At 51.9% G+C, this 19577-nt stretch overlaps 1 protein-coding gene across 2 annotated transcripts in view; it reads right to left on the reverse strand.

Moving 5' to 3' along the window:
- Window positions 1-19577, reverse strand: part of LOC135912312 (uncharacterized) — a 112680-nt gene that overhangs the window by 53342 nt on the left and 39761 nt on the right. For both annotated transcript variants that reach the window (XM_065444717.1, XM_065444706.1), the window contains exons 5-6: window positions 7239-7334; window positions 3280-3663 (exon numbers count right to left, since the gene is read on the reverse strand). In XM_065444717.1, the coding sequence (XP_065300789.1) occupies window positions 3280-3663; window positions 7239-7334 (480 nt within the window). The remainder of the gene's footprint in view (window positions 1-3279; window positions 3664-7238; window positions 7335-19577) is intronic.

Raw genomic sequence — 19577 nt, forward strand, 5'->3', positions numbered from 1 at the left:
GAAGCTTTAGCTCGGGTGCTCTTATGTAAAAAGTTAAGCGCACTTAGGTATCTCTACATGGATGGATGCGAAAGTATTGCGACGCTTTCCCGACAACAACTCGTTTTAGGAAACGTAATGGTATCGGTTTCATGTTCCCTTATACCATTTCTGGGCGCCCGAAGGAGGCGGAGGCAGCTCCTCACAGAGAAGTCAAAGTCCAAGGTTTGTTCATCGAACGCGCGACAGAACTGCCCGAAATCACCGCAACGAGTGGCAATGCGCCAGTGCCGTTAACGCATTCGTAGAGGGGTGGGCAGCGCGGGAACGCTGGCATGGTGAGCGGCATCGGAGCCAGCTGTGGAAGATGACACTGACGAACGCGCGAGCAGTGGCTCGAGAGCGCGCCTCTGCGACGACGTGACTTTTTGCACCATCTCCGGCCACGCCACCGGATTTTCCGCGTCATGAGCCGTATATTGATTTCGCATTATTGTGCGAGAACTGAGAAACCGTTTTTTCACGCAACCACTGCATTGATTTTGATGAGACTTGTGGCGTCTAAAAGGAATAGTGCTACCATTTTGTAAGTGTTCAGAATGAAATTTTAGCTTATGCCAGCAATGTGTATTAATTTTTTTCTATTTCGACACTTTGCAAGATCGAAGTAAATTTTCCAACTCTGTAACGCCGATATGAAGAAATTATATTGCAATCCTTCAAACAGCACCTGATATATTACATGTAAAGGTTACAAGGGTGGTTTATTACAGACTGCTATATAATACGTTGCTAACTCGCAAGGCATTGACGATAACACCCTACACCTTGTAAGAATTGTACACAGACTATCTCTTCATTAATAAATTGGTCGGCTCTAGATCATCTAATAGACGCAATTTACAGAGTGGTGCTATCTATTATGAAGCTGACTTACAGTTTTTTAACATTCCTGCTTCTATTTTTCTCCAACTTCCGAATTTTTGGTAATTTTCGTAAATAGAATAAAGTCTTTAATTCAAGCGCTGCTTCCTGGAGTTGTTTTCTCCGAAATGCAAAGAGTTTCATTCAAATAGGCCCAGAGGTTGTCTCATCAAACCATTTATGCCTTTGACGTGCGTTTGAATAGGAATATTGGAGTTGGCCCTTGAGCTAAAGCTTCCTGCTATCCAAAAAAATTGGGGGACGCTTAAGCTTCGCCTTTAAGCGTGGAACACGATAGCATTCAAACATCGCTGAGTGCTTCTCACGACTCCCGGCCACTGCAGCTTATCCAACCGAAATCTTCAGCGGGAAACGCTGGCGCCGAACGCTATGCACGAAGGCGAGCTTTATGATTCTTTTTTTTTTATGCTGTGCAAGGAACTGAGGGCGCCTTGCCGCTCCTACTAAGACAGATCTCATAGGGCAGCTAGAAGGGTTTGCGTTTCAGTTTCCGCGGAACAGAATGATGTTTTCTCCTATATTAAGATGTCAATCCGACCCTATCATGCCTGAAAGTTGTCTGTAAGTCGTACTTTACAATTTTCCTAGGCTTGGTTGGGTATGCGTGATGCGAAGTTCTTATTTTGTCGAAGCGACGTCCGACGGTGCACACCGGACGCAGGTGGACGAACGCCGACGTCGGATTTTCTGCGACACGGGACCCTTAACGCTCTCGCGTTAAAAAATCATCGGCCGGTCCACGAACGAGAAGCGATGCTGTGGTGTTTTTTATCTCAGTGGACACATATATGTATATATAGGTATTATTATTAGTAGTAGTACTATTATTATTATTATTATTATTATTATTATTATTATTATTGAAGGACAAAGGAAACGAATGCATCTTTTGACTGTGGAGCAATTTATCTTATTTTTTTATGAAGTTGTGACTTGTGCAAGTATACGACCGCATGGCAGACAGGAATTCCACAATATTTACAACTTCACTGCGTACTACATAGTTATGAAAAGTAGATGAAACTCCGGCTAATGATAGAGTCGCCCAAGCGGCCAATTGCAGCATAATTTTTTCCGCGGTACGTAGATTCGATTTAGAACTACAGAGCACTCGCGAGAAGGTGGAGACGAAAATTTTTCAGTGCCGACGCGACACGTAGAAAGACGGTCAACGACCACCGCAGGAGGGTAGCTATCTATACACAGCTTCGCTGTGATACCCATGTATTCGTGAAGTATTGGGCGTGAGCTCCACCACTGGAAATGCTGGCGCCGCCGTCAGCGTGACGTGGCATGAGACATCAAATGGACACAGCGGCCGCGTCGGCTGCTTCGGAAGCGCCGAAGCGAGCTGAAAAGGAATGTTTAAAGTCCGACCTGCGCTGCGGTTCTGATTCAGTGGGGAAGTTTTCCCGCTTTTGGCGTGTGCTTGACAACAGTTGGAAGCCCTATAATAGGTAGTGGCTGCCTCTGAATGCATCCAGCATGGTAGGCTACTGCTCGCCGCCTCAGTGCCAGATGCATGCAACGGAGCCCGGGGTCAGCCTTCACACGTACACGCGGGACAAGAAGCTACGTGAACCTTGGATCATATATGCTTGGATCGCGAAACTTAGAACGGGCAAGCAGCGATCGGCTACAACTCGGGCGTGCAGCAAGCGCTTCCGCGAGCAAGATTTGTGATGATAGTGATCTAAAGAAAGGAAGGACGCTTGATTCTGCAAGCCGTGATACGGCGTCGGGGTGGCCATGGTCGGTAAGTAGCAGAAAGGGCGCACTGAGACGCTCGTACGCATGCGCTGCCTGGCTAATGTCATGAAGCGTTGGTCGTTTGAACTCATTCATGTTAGATGTTTGAAAGTTCACTGGAATGAAAAGGGAACGCTAAGACGCACATTAAATAAAGGCATGGAATATGCTCATGCTTGTATAGTATCAAACAATGAAATGTACTGTACTAAGAAAAAGAAGCAGCGGGTAATTGCTCGCTGAAAAGACCGATAAACATACACTGCGACGCAATCTGAGAAATAATTATATCGAAATGACCAAGGCTTTAGAAAAAAAAGAAGATTTTGAAGCGTCGCGACGGGACATCACAAGTCGCCGTGGTAGGCGTCGAAGTCCCTAGATATAAAGAAGTTATTTAACAGCTTTGATAGTGTGCACGCAACAATTGTTGCTTCTGTACTGTCGAATACTCACATGCTGCGGCCTAAAGCTTCAGCAGACGTGTTCAGAAGCATAGTATAATATCGTAGGCAATTGTTTAACAAAACAGGACAAATAAACGTCACACTTAGGAAGCTCCGAGTCAGGACACCGCGCTGTCTTATTGAATGCCGGTGAACTCACTCGATTCGGGTATCTTTGTCATCTCTGGATCGGCCTTGAGAGATTGACTTTTTCCAGCACCGAGGTTGCTCCTCGGCACGTGTTCTTCAGCCATGTCCTTCTCGGGGGACACATTAACGGCCAGCGACCCTCCGGGGAGATCGTCTTCAGAGGACTGGCGGCCCGGTTGCCACATCAATGTAGCGCCTATTTCAGAACTGTCTGCAATTGTTGGGAACACTGCCCCGAAGTCCTCATCCAATGAATTTTCTGGTGCCGCTCGTAACGGAACATCTGTTAAGCGAGGCCCACGTTCTTGGAGCCACTGCTGGAACCCGGTGCGCGTCCAATCCTGAATGACTCGGGCAGCGGCCTGCTGCCTCCGTAACTCGTACACCGCTCCATCTGCATGTATGAGACGCGCAGCCTGTGTTACACACCGCCTCAAGAGGGTTCATTATTTTAGAAATTCGGCACGCATTAAGAATGAGACCTGTATTTAAGATTGAAATGTTTTAAACGGGTGAGAGGAAAAAACATTCTTATAAATTCCGCTCACTTCGAGGCACTCGTGCTGTATTTGCAATGAATATATTGGGGAAATTGCACACATGTCGGGCGTGTCCCGTGCATGTTGGTGAAGAAATTTATACGCTTTGCTTAGATTCCTTAGTAGCTATTCAGGTAATCTGAGCACCAGGTCGCTGGTTTGGTCTTCTCTCGTGGCGACCGCAATGAAATTGGTGGAGAATACAAGTATGCTCATACATCTGGATGCTTGTTTCCTGGTAATGCCGCATGTGACTTCTATAGGGTCCAGCAAATATAGGAATTATTAAATGGCTACATCAGCAAGGCTACGGGAATGCACCTTTGTCTTAATGTTACAGAATGTTATATCATTCACGGATAGTTTAATTGGGTAAAACTTTATCTCACACGCACTGCTGGGCTTTGAAACTTCACATTAATTGCGTATTGATGTTGCTGTTCTTATAGTGAAATGTCAATTTTTGTTATTCCCATAACGAATTTTCTCGTAGTCTTCCTTTGCGCGGCTCCATAATTTCCAAATTTAACATCTTTAGTAGCGAAGTCGTGTTTGTTTCACATTCATTTATTTCGCGTTCTAACTTCATAGCTAAGGTAAATCCAGTTAGTTGCGACGACGTGCCATGTAATTTCAGCATCTGATATTTTATCCCAACCACGTGCTCTTAAGTATAGAAAATTGGACAACTTCGGTTGCTTTTCTCTTATCCAAAATAATATTGCCTATTTCATTCACAGTTACGCTCTTCTTTTGACAACTGAATATGGTGGTTATACATGGCATGCCGCAATTAAAAGATAGCCTGCTACATTATCGCTTGTTGCACAACAGATGTGTCTGAAATTTATTAGTGCTGAAAAAATTAAATTGATGGGGTTTTACGTGCCAAAACCACTTTCTGATTATGAGGCACGCCGTAGTGGAGGACTCCGGAAATTTTGACCACCTGGTGTTCTTTAACGTGCACTTAAATCTAAGTACACAGGTGCTTTCGCATTTCGCCCCCATTGAAATGCGGGCGCCGTGGCCGGGATTCGATCCCGCGACCTCGTGCTCAGCAGCCCAACACTATAGCCACTGAGCAACTACGGCGGGTCTTATTAGTGTTACGACGTCATCGAATACCGTCTGCGTAATATCGTCGTCCTGCCACTGATGCGGCTTTCTTAAACCAATTTGGGACATGGCCGTGCGGTTTCTAACACAAGTTCGCTCATCAGAATTATCTCTACTGAAAAAGTAAACGAGTTTGTGTGTTCTCTCGCCCACCTCGGTAGCTTAGTGGATATGGGGCCGTGCTGCGAAGTTAGAGGTCATGGCGAACACATTTCATCATCATCATCATAATCATCATCATCATCATATTCAGCAGCAGCAGCAGCAGCCGGGTTACGCCCACTTCAGGCCATATCCCTCTCCCATACTTCTCCAACTACCCCGGCCATGTACTAATTGTGGCCATGCCATCCCTGCAAACTTCTTAATCTCATCCGCCCACCTAACTTTCTGCCGCCCCCTGCTACGCTTCCCTTCCCTTGGGATCCAGTCCGTGACCCTTAATGACCATCGGTTATCTTCCCTCCTCATTACATGTCCTGCCCATGCCCATTTCTTTTTATTGATTTCAACTTAGATGTCATTAACTCGCGTTTGTTCCCTCTCCCAATCTACTCTTTTCTTATCCCTTAACGTTACATCCACCATTCTTCTTTCCATAGCTCTTTGCGTCGTCCTCAATTTAAGTAGAACCCTTTTCGTAAGCCTCCAAGTTTCTGCGCCGTACGTGAGTACTGGTAAGATACAGCTGTTATACACTTTTCTCTTGAGTGATAATGGCAACCTGCTGTTCATGATCTGAGAATGCCTGCCAAACGCACCTTAGCCCATCCTGAAATAATCAGAAGAATAAGAATGTGCTGCGAACGCAGTTCGATGGGGGCGAAATGCGAAAACGCTGGTCTACTCAATTTAGGCACACGTTAGCGAACCCCAGCTGGTCAAAATTATTCCGCGATTTCCCACTGTTAACGTAGCCTTATATAGGAACGAACTGAAAGGCTTATCAAGTGCTCGTTGTTTTGCTCTGTGTGAAAATAGTGCCGCCACTGTTAGCCCACCCAAAGACAATAAATAACACAAGGTGCGGCCAAATGAGCAAGAAAAAAAAAATTGCTGACTCTGTCGTAATCGTGAGTAGATGTAAGCATGAAATAGGAACTGCCAAAGCAGATTGGTTGCAGACAATACTGACCACAATCTTAAGATGGGTATAATGCATTTTCACAAGGACGCACCACACCCCACGCCATACTACGCACTGGTCCATATGTGTGTGGTCCAGCTAAAGGAAAACCAGCCGAAGGCATCACGACAGGCAGCGAAAGACGCTGGAGAGACAGAGCGCACTGCCGATCTAGAAAAAAAAAGAGTCTGCGTGGCGCCATCACTCGAGGCGACGCAAAACGCGCGGCGCGGTACTCACGGACCACTGGTGTTCAAAAGAGCACAGGTAACCAAATCCCAGCGCCAAAAGATGAGAATCAGATTGAAGTGTATTGTGCCTTGTATCTGCCATTTGAACGTCGCCCTATTAGAAATGACAAATAAAACTTCAGCGTGCTAGAAGCTACAGCTTGAATGATATTGTTCACAAACATTTGGAAGAAGTCGGAAGGAGTATTTTTTTTGCAACTTATCTGCGCTGTAAGCAGTGTACCTAATGGGGTAATGTACAAAGGGTTGGGGCGAGAAACGGCATTTTCTTATGTTTTGTCTGGTTACCCCGATGATTTCGTTTTCTTCTCGCAAGCTGACCGGATGTTCTCGTTTGAGTGCATGGATAACGATTCTGGCTTTAGCTGAAGGTCACTTGAAGGTCCCAGACAACAGGAGCTGAAAAAATTTCATACTTACTAGTGGGAAATTAAATGTGCCATTTAACCAACTACAAGGAACATTTACAACAGACAATAGGCCACAGCGAGAGTGTCGATAAATTTTGCGGACCTTCAACTATCTTCTCTCTGCGGTTCCATTTTATTGAATAAGTTGGTAGCAAATTGTGATCTTATTTGGTCAATGAACGCGCTTAGTCAAAGCCAGGCAGATTTCCGCGCATCGGCAGAAACAACACGGGAATGTTATATGAATGCACACAAATCGTTTGAATATCTTTTAATAAACACAGCCTCGGGCAAATCGTTGTGAGCACGAATGTATGAGACGTGAAATACTCTATAGCAGAGTTTTCTTATGCATTGATTTGTGCGCGCGTCACAATGCACACTTATTTCTGAACCACTCGTACAAACTTCCTACTGTTCACTATGATCTGTATTATTGAACCATAGGCACCATGTTGTCGTCAGAAGCATGCGCGTGAAGATATCCCAGTGCATGAGCGATACGCCATCTCTACCCTGCTCACCTTCAGAGTCCGAGACATCCTGTGCATCCGCGTCGTCTGTGAGCGTGTGATAGGCGACCTCACTTGGCGACTCAAAGCTTCTTGAAGAGTCCGTACCTGCGGAGCACATCACCGAGTTACTGAATGCCATGAGCAAGGTTAAACGTACCTGAACTGGAGTTGGACTGCTTTCATTGGGCGTGGAACGCAGCATGAGCAGTATATGTAGCGGCCTGCCAAAAAGGCCACAAGTACTGCTTACTTAACAGTAGCTGTTGCGTGCTGCTGAAGTAGCAACCAGGTAATTTCAGACAGAAATTAGATATATTATGCACAATAGAACAGTATATACCAAACAGCTACCCTTGGAGGAATAAATGCGCGATTGGGCCATTGTATAGTTGATATTCTGGTACACTATTCCCGGAGTTGTTTGAAAGGAAGCTGTCCTGGCCAATACACTGGGTTAAATGTAACAGTTATTACGTCCCTGTGACGCAGAGGCGGAGTGTGTTGCGCCTGGTAGAGAATGGACATGTTTTTCACAGGTAAGAGAATGCAATACGCTGACGCAACGGATACCAACCGCTATGAAAGACGAGAAATAGTTGTTGCGAATGAAAAATGCAGCAGACGACAGAAAAAAGTTGCAATGCGAAAGGGAGGAGCGGAAGGCGGAAACTCAACGCCGCACGAATGTTAGAGAATATCAGGTAGTCCCGTGTGTAAGAATGAAGCATCACGCTTGAAAGCAGCAACGCTTAACTGGCAAAGGTGCCTCTTTGCCATTGCAAAGCTCCATTTATTCATTTCATAACTCCAAGGAGCGGATTTAGCATTATACAGAAGTCCATTCGAGCGATAACATACATGTCATATAATATATTGTGACGCGCAAGACCCGCGACAAGCGAGGCCAAGACCCGGGACGAGGAGCCACGGTTCTCGGGGGCCAGGCGCGGGATCAACGGTAGTTGACTGAGCGACGAACAGGTGGTGTGAGTGCGGAGAGGACAGTGGCGAGAGCGTGCGAGCGTGCGGGGAGAGAGTGGCAAAAAGGGAGAACTCGGAGTGTGGTTGTGTGGTGCAAAAAGGTTTGGACGATGGCCGTGACTTCCTCAGCGCCATTGCGGATTGCGCTCAGGCTGCCACCGTTCAGTGCTCTGCCCAACCAGATACACCCGCTCCGGACCTCCACCTGCTCAACCTCCGCGCCTCCAGGCGCCGTATGGAGCGCAGAGCTATCCGGACGGGCAAGGCAGAGCATTGGACCGAGTACAGACGCGCGGATGCCCGCTGCAGGCGCCAGGCCCGGCGCAGGAGGAGCCAGAGCTGGAGGAGCCTCTGCTCTGCCATCGAGGACAGATCCAGGGGACCCCTGGCTTGGAGCCTGCTCAAATCTCTCACCGGCAGGAGAACAATCCTACAACCTGTCGTCGCCGCTGCCATCACGCTGGGCATCAGCGAAGAGGCCCTTGCGGAGCTCCTCGCCGGCCAGTTCGCGCCGGCTGTACCACGCACTGCAGCCATCCTGCCGGTAGGACAGCCTTCCCTCAGCCTGCCTAGCTGCTTGCACAACCATCACCCGGGGTGGACATCGAGCCAGATTACTGCTATCTGCCAGGACCCCCTGACGCTGCACGAGCTCCAAGTGGCCCTGAAGAGGGGGAAGCGCCGCAGCGCACCAGGAGCCGACGGAGTGACGACCCAAATGCTCCGCAACCTGGCCGCCAGCGAGCAGCAGCGCCTGCTCGACTGCTACAACGACATCTGGAGGTCAGGGCAGGTGCCGGAGCAATGGCGCACAGCCATCGTGGCCCCCATCCTGAAGTCCGGAAAGCCGGTTGGAAACGTGAGCTCCTACCGGCCGGTCTCCCTCACTTGCGCCTCCTGTAAGGTGATGGAGGCCATTGCTTTGGTCCGACTGGACTGGGTGGCCCGTGCCCGTGGCTTCCTGGCCGATGAGCAGACGGGGTTCCGGCGGCGCCGATGCACCGCGGACTCCATCGCGGATGTGGTCTCCACGCTGGAAGAGGCCAAGGCCTGCGGTGACGCCGTGCTCCTGGTACTTATCGACATCAAGGGGGCCTTCGACGGCCTGCCCCACCCAGTCGTTCAGCAGGCCCTGGACCTACTTGGCATCAACGGGAATCTGCGGCGGTTCATCTCGTCGTTCCTAGAGGAACGCACCCTCAGGGTACAAGTGGGCCGATCGAAGAGCTCCCCTCGGCCGGTGGCAGCGGGCGTGCCACAAGGGTCAGTGGTGAGCCCTTTCCTGTTCAACCTGGCCCTGGCCCGGCTTCCTGCGGCCCTGTCGATCGACCCCGACTATCCGGTGAGTGCCTCCATCCACGCGGACGACATCGCCCTGTGGGTGCGAAGCCCACCACACAACCATCGCAGCGCGCGCTCAGCCCTGCAAAGAGCTCTTGACACCGCCGCTGCTTACCTGAGCAGCATAGGCCTTGCCATCTCGGCAAGGAAGACGGAGGCCATGCTGCTCCACCCAAGAGCTGCTGCCCGCCGCACAGCACCCTGGCTGCACCTGGAAGGCGTCCAGTTACCCTGGAGCACTGCAGTGACGTACCTGGGGCTGCGCATTGATCACCGACTGTCCTGGCTGCCTGCTGTCAAGACCCTGCATGTCCAGGTCCTCCGTGTCCGCAAGGCAGTCTCCCAGCTTCTTGCCCGACGACAGGGCTGTACCACTGGGTGGGCACTACGGCTGTACGATGCAGCAGCCACCTCACGCCTGCGGTACGCCCTCCCACTCGTGGCACTACCCCCAGCCCGTCTCAAGAAGCTGGAGCTGCAGCATCGGGCCGCGATTAGGCTCTGCCTGGGCGCTCCCCGCAGCTCCCAAATCGCTGCAACCTTGGCCGAGGCGGGAGCATGGCCCCTGTCACTGCTCCTCATACAGCAGGGGCTACGCCATGTTGACCGCCTCCACCATGGACCAGACGGCAGTGCCCTGCTCTCCCGACTGCGCTCGCGGCCCCATTCACAGATGGGCAGACTCTGTGGGCTGTACGAAGAGGTGATTGGGAGGCCTCCAGCGAACAACGCACAACTGCCTCCTCCCCAGAGACCACACATACCCATCACCACAGAGCTGCCCGGCGTTTCCAAACGGCGCTCCCCAACTTGTGCCCTTCAACAGACGGCTGCTTCCCTCCTGCATGAGGACCATAGTGGAAACCTGCAGATCTACGTTGACGGCTCGGTAATGCCGGACACAGGCTCGTCGACTGCGGCCTGCGTGGTGCCCGCTTTGGGGAAGAGCAAGCAGTGTCGCCTCCCCAACCATGCGACGTCAACAGCGGCAGAGGTAGCAGGCCTTCACCTGGCTGTGGACGTACTCGCGGAGGAGCTGCCAGTGACCCCAGTGACCATCTACTGCGACTCCAAGGCGGCACTCCTCAGCCTGCAGAGGCCAGAAAGGGCCAGCCTCGGGGTTGCCCTGCTCTCGTCAAGGCTGATGGCGCTCCAGGAGGCGGGCTGCTCAGTATCCCTGCACTGGCTTCCAGCCCACGTAGGGATACCGGGCAACGAGGAAGCGGATGCACTGGCAAAGCGTGCCCACCACTGCGTGGTCCCGCCCAGCCTGGCAGTGACAGCCAGTGATTTCACATGCCACAGGCTTCGGCTCCATCTGCTGGCCTGCCATCCGGACAAGCGGATGTCCTTGGGCCGCCCTCCGCGACCACTTCCACAGCGCGGCCTCGCACGCAGGGAGACCTCCCTCCTTCTGCGACTGAGGATTGGCTGCTGTTGGACGGGTGCTCGCCGCCACCGGCACGGCCTCATCGCCTCTCCAGCCTGTGCCTCCTGTGGGGAGCCCGAGACCCTGGAGCACCTCCTGCTGGCCTGCCCTGCCTACCTGCAGCAGCGTGACCGTCTCCTGCAGGAGTTCCGACGACTGGGGCTTCCTTCTACACGACAGGAAGACATCCTCTTCCCTGGTCGTAGCGAGCTACCAGCCCTCCTGAGTGTCGTCGAGTACCTCGACTCGTCGGGGCTCTCGGCGAGACTCTAGGATTTTCTGCAAAGACGGATAGCCTCACGGCTACCCAAACCACTCTAGGCTACTCGAACTGCCCCAATCATCTGGCTCCTGCTGGATCACCGCCCCCTGGCCTTTCACCAGATCACCATTCCTACCGGACCCACTGGGCCCTTCCTGCCGGACTGCTCAGCCGCTGCCATGGCGACCCTTTAACCCTCTACTCTCCTATCTCCTTTGCTCCCACTATCCCCCCCACCCCCGTTGACGCTGAGCCGTGCTCCCGCAAGGGCTGCAGAAAACAGCGTCAACCTTTCCATCCCCCCCTTCAAGAACCACTTCTCTCTGCAAAAAGGTTGGCGTTCGGGAAATAAAGCGGTAGTTCGGGAGCACGTGTGGCGTGTCGTCGATCGTGACAAGTGGGGGCTCGTCCGGGATCTACGTGGACATGGAGACAGTGGACGTTCCCGAAGAATTGGTACAGCATCTGCTGGGGCAGACGAGCGGATCCACCATTGAACGCGAGCAAATCGCGGCAGCTGTCAGACAAAGACTGATGGCGGCCGATGCAGTGCCTATGGGTTCTACGACAACGGCGGCGGCGGTTCAACCGGCGAGCGACTGCGCTCCGCGCTCCACAGGAGGTCAGCCAGGTCAGCCTCCAAGGTTTAAGGGTTTCAACGACCATCAGTCCCCCGAGGAATTTTTGGACCGGCTTGAAACGTTTTGCTTGGTCAGCGGTGTCGCAGCTGACAAGAGGCTTACGCACATTGTGCCTGCTGCGCTGGAAGGTAGCGCGAAGTTGTGGTGGCAATTCGTGAACTCGTTTGCGTCGTGGGAGGAGTTCACTGCGGCGTTTATTGCGGAATTCTCCTCCATTGACGCGAAGCGCCGCTTGAAACAAGAGCTCGAGCACCGGACGCAACATCCCCAAGAAAATTTAAAGGAATTTATATATACCATCGCGGCCTACTACGACCGGATTGGCGGCGAAGTGCCCGAGTCGGAAAAGGTTGACCGCGTGCTGCGGCAGATGCACCCGCAACTCCAGGATTTGGTGGAGGGAAGACAGTTCAGCAGTCTCGCGGAGTTGGCGAAGGCCGCTGACGGTCTCATGGAGCGTTTCTGGAGGCGCATGCAGTACAAGCCACCACCACCCCCGACTGACCAAGTCGCGAGAGACTTGGCCTTCCAATCGACTATAAACGTGGCCGGCGTGCCGGGAACACAACCCGGAGGGTTGATCACAGCGGCTGCCGCGCCGTTCCAGTATCCGCCGGCGGCATCCCCCTGGCCGTTGCACCCCGCGGCGATACAGCCCTCCTACCACCGAGACCAATTGCACGGATTGGCCGCATTCGCCACAAGGACGCCACATCTCCCAACGCCGTCACAGCAGCAAAGGTACCAGCCGCGTGACCACAGAGGATTCAACTGCCATCGCTGCGGAGGCGTCGGTCACATGGCCCGCGAATGCCCTACAGGTCGGCGTGGCGGCCCACCCCGCTGCTACCAATGCAACGGGATCGGACATATCCGCTCTCAGTGTACGGGAAACGGGGGACGGTAGGTGCTACACCGGCAAGCACCTACGAGACTGCGCTGCAAGTAGCGGCCTTGGCCGACAACAAGGAGCCTCTCCTGGAAGTGCAGATCGGGAGGACGACGTTCCAGGCCCTACTGGACACAGGCTCGAGTGTGAGCTTGCTTGGATTGCCGGCGGCAAGGGTAGCGGTCGAGGCGGGCGCCAAACCCAAGACACAGGAACAAGCACTCCGCCTGGCAACAGGTTGGTCTCAGTCAACGAATTCCGTCAAGTGCAAAATAAAGTGGGGCACAAGCAGCCGCAATCAACGCTTCCTGTGTGTGCCAGACTTGTGTCGGGACATTGTGCTGGGCAGAGATTTTTTAACAGCAACAGGCATCTCTTTACATGTATCGCTGGGTGGGTGAACGATTGGAACCGATCCACAGTGCATGGTGCCATTTGCTAAGCGCGAAAAGGACCCAGCGACAGCACTTGCAATAGAAGATGGAGAGTCGTACCACCTGCACAGCCTCTTTGAAGAAGTGCTTGTAGTTCCAGGCATAGAGAACATGCATCAGGCTGGCACCAGGGAACAACACCCAAGCATGAGTAAAGTTCTCGATGACTTTAGCCATCTGTTTACTACAGTTGTGGGATGTACCACCCTGGCTCAGCACCGCATTGACAAGGGGACAGTGCGCCCGTGAGATGCAAGCTACGTCCAGTGAATGCGAAGAAGCAGAAGATCATTGAGGGCTGTGTGGAGTACCTCGTACAACAGGGCCTTATAAGACGAAGCACCAGCCCGTGGACTAGCGCCCCAGTGCTCGTTGCAAAGAAGTCTGGAGGCTACCGGCTCGCTGTGGACTACCGTCCGTTAAATGCACGCACCCGAGTACCTGCCTACCCAATGCCTCGAACAGACTGGCTGCTAGCGCAGTTGGGCCGAGCAATGTGGTTTTCCAGCTTTGATCTCTCCCAAGGGTTTTTCCAAATTCCTGTTTGCAAGGCTGACATAGCTAAAACGGTCTTCATTTGCCATCAAGGTACATTTGAATTTACGAGGATGCCCTTCGGGGTGGCAGGCGGTCCAGCAACTTTTCAAACCCTAATGGACCGGGTGCTGCAGGGAATCAATCACCACTTTGCTATGGCATTTTTAGATGATGTCCTTGTATACTCAGAGACACTGGATAAACATGTTGAACATGTAAGGGAAGTGCTGCAACGCATTGAGGGTGCTGGCCTTACGATTAATCCAGATAAAGTACAGGTCTGCCTTCAGTCCCTCAAGTTTTTAGGTCACATCATCTCCCCTGGGCAGTGCAGACCAGATGAGGACAAGGTGAGTGCAGTGCTGGACTACCCAAGACCCAGTATAGTTACGCAGCTGCAAGCCTTCCTGGGACTTGCCGGCTACTATAGAAGCTTTATCCCTCACTTATCACTAACGGCACATTCACTGACCAACCTTTTGAAGAAGAACGAGCCATGGCAGTGGGAGGAGTGCCAAGAACAGGCTTTCACTGCACTCAAGCAGGCCTTAGCTCAGGATGCTGTTATAAGCCTCCCAGATCTAATTCGACCCTTTGTGGTGGAGACAGATGCAAGTGGCATTGGCATTGCAGCTGTGCTACTGCAGGCTGGCCCTGATGGTCTGCAGCCTGTTTCCTTCATTAGCAGAGTCCTTACAGCAGCCGAGAGCCATTATACTGTCCAGGAGTGGGAATGCCTGGCAGTAGTCTGGGCAGTGGACAAGTTCAGGGCATATCTTGAATTTACGGAGTTTGAGATACACTGTGACCACTCCTCCCTGGCATGGATGTTTAATACCGACCAAGCTTCACCCAGGGTCAAGTGTTGGGTTCTTCGGCTGCAGGGCTTCAACTGCCGAATCAAGCACAGGCGAGGGCTGGCAAACATACCCGCTGATGCCTTGAGTAGAGCCCTTCTCCAGTGTGAAGACAACCCGTGTGACAACCTACATGAGACGCTGTTCCCCATTGCTGCTACAGAACCTGAAGGCAAAATTACATTTGATGAAGTAGCTGTGGCCTCGGAGGTTGACTCTTCACTGCTGAGTGACACAACACAGCTGGTACAAGAACAGGCTCGTGATGACCGCCTCTTAAAGCTGAAGGCAGTGGTCCAAGGGACTCAGCTCCCAAGTTCGGACCCTGATCATCGCCTATTTCGTGATCTGGCCGAAACAACGGAACTGCAGCCAAGCGGATTGCTGTTTCAGCAAAGAGGCAACCAGAAGGTAGCGTGGTTACCTAATCACTTGCGGCAGCTGGCACTGAAGGTGGCCCACGACCATCCCACTGCAGGCCATGCTGGATTTTTCAAAACTCTGAGGCGTGTGGCTGCACGATTCGTCTGGCTGGGCATGCGAGCAGACATATCAAAGTATGTGCAATGCTGTACTGTCTGTCAACGCACAAAAGCTCGGCGCAAGAAAACAGAGGGACTCATGAGCAGTCAGTGGGCAACATCACCCATGGAAGAGCTCAGTGTTGACATTATCGGGCCCTTGCCATCTACACCCCGGGGCCACAAATACTTGCTGGTAGTTATTGACAAATTTACGAAGTTCACAGAGCTTTTCCCTCTACGAGCAGCAACAAGCGCAAAAATACTGGAGTGCATGGTGCAAGTTTTCTGCCGCCATGGCACACCTGTGGCCATCACCAGTGAGAATGGCAAGCCCTTTGTTAGCACACTATGGCGCAACCTTTTGAAACACTGGGGCATCAAAGATCGTCACACAGTGCCTTACCGGCCGGCCGGCCAAATGGTGGAGCGTCACAATGGCACAATTAAGCAGTGTCTACGGGCATACTGCTCCAACCACAAAGACTGGGACCGGCATATACCTGAGATCGCCCTTGACATGCGTACTGCCGAGAGTGTTGTCACCGGATATACTCCAGCATTGTTGTGTTACGGCCGCGAGTTGCGCACCCCATGGGAACCTACAAGCGACAAGGAGGACACAGAGCCTCCAAAAGCAGCACACCATGCACTTGCTGCAGAACTCCAGCGGTGCTTTGGAGAGGCCCTCCAGTATGCTCGGTCACATCAGGCAGCTGCTTGGAAGGTGCAGAAATCCTGTTACGACCGTCATCGTCAGCCAACAACCATCAAAGAGGGTGACCTTGTGCTCCTGGATTCCCATACCTTGAGTGATGCGGCCAAGGGCGTTTCGGCGAAATTGGCACCGCGGCGAAGTGGACCTTATTGTGTAATCAAACGATTAGGTGACAATAACTTTGTTTTGAGTGATCCTGCTACAGGACGTCATCGAACTACTACCCATGCTGATCAGTTGATGCTCTACCATGAGCCACGGCTCTTCCCTACCAGCACAGCTTCACGATTCGAGGGGGGGGGAGAGTTGTGACGCGCATGACCCGCGACAAGCGAGCCCAAGACCCGCGAAGAGGAGCCACGGTTCTCGGGGGCCAGGCGCGGGATCGACGGTAGTTGACTGAGCGACGAACAGGTGGCGTAAGTGCGGAGAGGACAGCGGCGAGAGCGTGCGAGCGTGCGGGGTGAGAGTGGCGAAAAGGGAGAACTCGGAGTGCGGTTGTGTGGTGCAAAAAGGTTGGCGTTAGGGAAATAAAGCGGTAGTTCGGGACCACGTGTGGCGTGTCGTCGATCGTGACAATATAGAAAATCGAAGACAAACATACAACCCGCAAACAAGGTTTTCGTGGAAGAAAGTAATACTGCATTGAGACCGAGAGAGATATGTTTTTGTACTTGTGTATATATGGTTACAATAAACATAACATTTTGTATATGCATTGTATTAACCCTTGATGTTGTGATAGACGGTTAGTAAATGCATGAAATTTACATGCTTACACGGCAAGGCGTTTCAGAGTGCACTGAAAGCAAGCAAATTTTGAATCGAATGACGCCTTGCGAATTTTTTAACGAGTTGGCATAATTACAAAGTAATTAATTTTCTATTTGTTGCATCGACAGCCATGATGGGTGTTTTACTGCTGCCTAAAGCGCATTCATAATGTGTTTATTGGCTGCAAGAATTATTAGACGCAAGATAAAATCACTATTTCGCCATTGCTAGCGGAGCTCGGCACACGTCGAACGCCCCTTCGAACATAGCCATGCCCGGAGCAATGCGGTCGTCTGTAATGACAGACAGAAGTCTGAAGTGAAATGAAGGTGCGTCGAAGGTAAGATTGTTCAAAGACAGGAAAACTGATCTCGGGGCTACACTCACGTGAAACCGTTGGAAAATACGTGGCAGCGTGATGGAGAGGTAGACGTCCACTTAAATGGACTAGTAATTTTTTCATCGCTGGACTACAGCACCTGTGATCAATATAGTAGCAGCCGTAGAAGCACAACCGAGAGACTGGAATTACTACTGCAGTCCTTCTCAAATACATGTGGCTAAACGAAACAGCTAGCAAGTGATTCCGCGTGCGATAAATAAAAAAAAAGAACTCGCAAAGCCTTTTTAGTGGCTTTACTCCTACCGGCTGCTGGGAAACTTAAGTTATTATGTAAGTCCACAACAACGGACTACATGATTAGAAAATATACACATGTCCTCTTTTTCTGTAATATGTCCGTTCAAGAATAAAGGAAAATGAGTGTCATGGATGGGTTTCAAGAGCCTCACAAATACACGTACTGCAGCATGCCAGCGGTTGCATGGTTGCGTGCGTGTGAAGCACGGCAACCGCGAATGGTGTGAAAGACCTCAGGGCTGAGGAGCAAATATATATGTTTATATATATATATATATATATATATATATATATTGCAACGGGGTGTTCACCTAGCAGAAGGGCCACTAGTTATAGGTTGTAGCGCTAGGCTTAAAACAGGTCGGCGCTATATCGCAACACGGAAGCAAGCACTTCTCGTCGTCGTCTTCTTTTGCACCTGCACACCAGCACCATGCCCACTGCCCAGTGCCTTCAGTACAATCACTCCCCACCGAAAGAGTAGCCATCCTGGCGACCTAAGGACAGGGGAACACAGGGGGGTCATGGCACTGCTTGAGCCGGGAGACGTGGACAATTTCCTGGCCCCGACGACGCTGGTCGGAAGGCGCTTCCGTTGGCTCGATGAGGTAGTTGACCGCGGATGGTTGTTTCAGTACCCGATAAGGACCGTGGTACTTGGAGAGCAGCTTGGAGGAAAGGCCTGGAGGAGTAGAGGGCACCCACAACCAGACCAGCGAGCCAGGCGCAAAGCACGTAGCCGTAGTGGATGAATCGTGGCGAAGCTTTTGGCGCCACTGGTCCTGGGATGTGAACGAACGAGCGAGCTGGCGACATTCTTCGGCGTAAACAGCCGCTCTAGAAACAGTCGTCCACTCCGAAGCATCTGGCCGGTAAGGTAGAATCGTGTCCATAGTGCATGAAGGTTCGTGTCCGTAAAGGAGAAAGAAAGGGGAGAACCCAGTGGTGCTTTGCGTGGCCGTATTGTAAGCGTAGGTGACGAAAGGTAGAATGCGATCCCAATTCGAGTGGTCAGATGAAGCATACATGGCCATCATGTCACCAAGGGTGCGGTTGAAACGTTCTGTCATCCCATTAGTTTGAGGATGATATGCTGTGGTAGTGCGGCGAATGATGCGACACTCCTTTAGCAATGCTGCAATGACGTCTGAGAGGAAAACGTGACCGCGGTCGCTCAGTAATTCGCGAGGTGCTCTATGGCGTAAAATCAGGTTTTGAAGGCTAAAACTGGCGACGTCTTTTGCTGTGGCAGATGCTAGGGCTGAAGTTTCAGCGTACCGCGTGAGGTGGTCGATAGCAACAATAACCCAGCGGTTGCCGCTTGGAGTGTTGGGAAGCGGACCGTATAAGTCAATGCCGACGCGGTCGAACGCGCGCGCGGGGCATGGTAAAGGTTGCAAGGGGCCGGTGGCATGTTGAGGTGGCGGCTTGCGTCGTTGGCATAGGTGGCATGACCGGACATACTGGCGAATGAAACGGTACATACCGCCAGTAGTACTGAAGCTGGAGGCGAGAGTATGTTTTTAATACACCAGCGTGGCCGCATTGTGGGTCGTCGTGGAACGTGGCGCAGATGTCGGAGCGGAGGTGTCGAGGTATAACAAGCAACCACTTACGACCGCTGGAATTGTAGTTGCGGCGGTACAGCAGGTTATCTCCAATGATGAAGTGCGGGGCTTGGCGACGAAGCGTACGAGAGGTCATTGCTGGCGAGTGGCTGGACAGGAAGTCAATAAGCAAAGAGATCCATGGGTCTTTGCGCTGCTCTGACGGCATGTCGGATATGTTGAGGGCGAAGGCACCGCAGGTATAAATAGGCGAGTGGACAGGACCAGAGGGCAGGGGTGACCGGGATAGAGCGTCTGCGTCTGAATGCTTTCGGCCTGAGCGATAAACAACGCGGATGTCGTGCTCTTGTAGGCGCAACGCCCAACGGGCAAGCCGACCAGTTGGATCTTTTAGTGAAGATAACCAGCATAGGGCATGATGGTCGGTCACGATGTCAAATGGACGCCCGTACACATAAGGACGGAATTTGCCGATAGCCCAAATGATGGCCAGACATTCCTTCTCAGTAACCGAGTAGTTCGCCTCGGCTTTGGTAAGGGTGCGGCTGGCATACGCGACGACGTACTCTTCGAAGCCATCCTTGCGTTGTGCAAGAACAGCGCCGAGCCCGACACCACTAGCGTCCGTATGGATCTCAGTTGGAGCAGAGGGATCGAAGTATCGCAGTACGGGAGGCGAGGTGAGAACGCGTCGCAGTTCTTGGAATGCGTCGTTGCATGCCGAGCACCAGGCTGATAGGTCAGAACTGCCGGTTA

Source organism: Dermacentor albipictus, chromosome 1, assembly GCF_038994185.2.
Source record: "Dermacentor albipictus isolate Rhodes 1998 colony chromosome 1, USDA_Dalb.pri_finalv2, whole genome shotgun sequence".
Lineage (NCBI taxonomy): Eukaryota > Metazoa > Arthropoda > Arachnida > Ixodida > Ixodidae > Dermacentor > Dermacentor albipictus.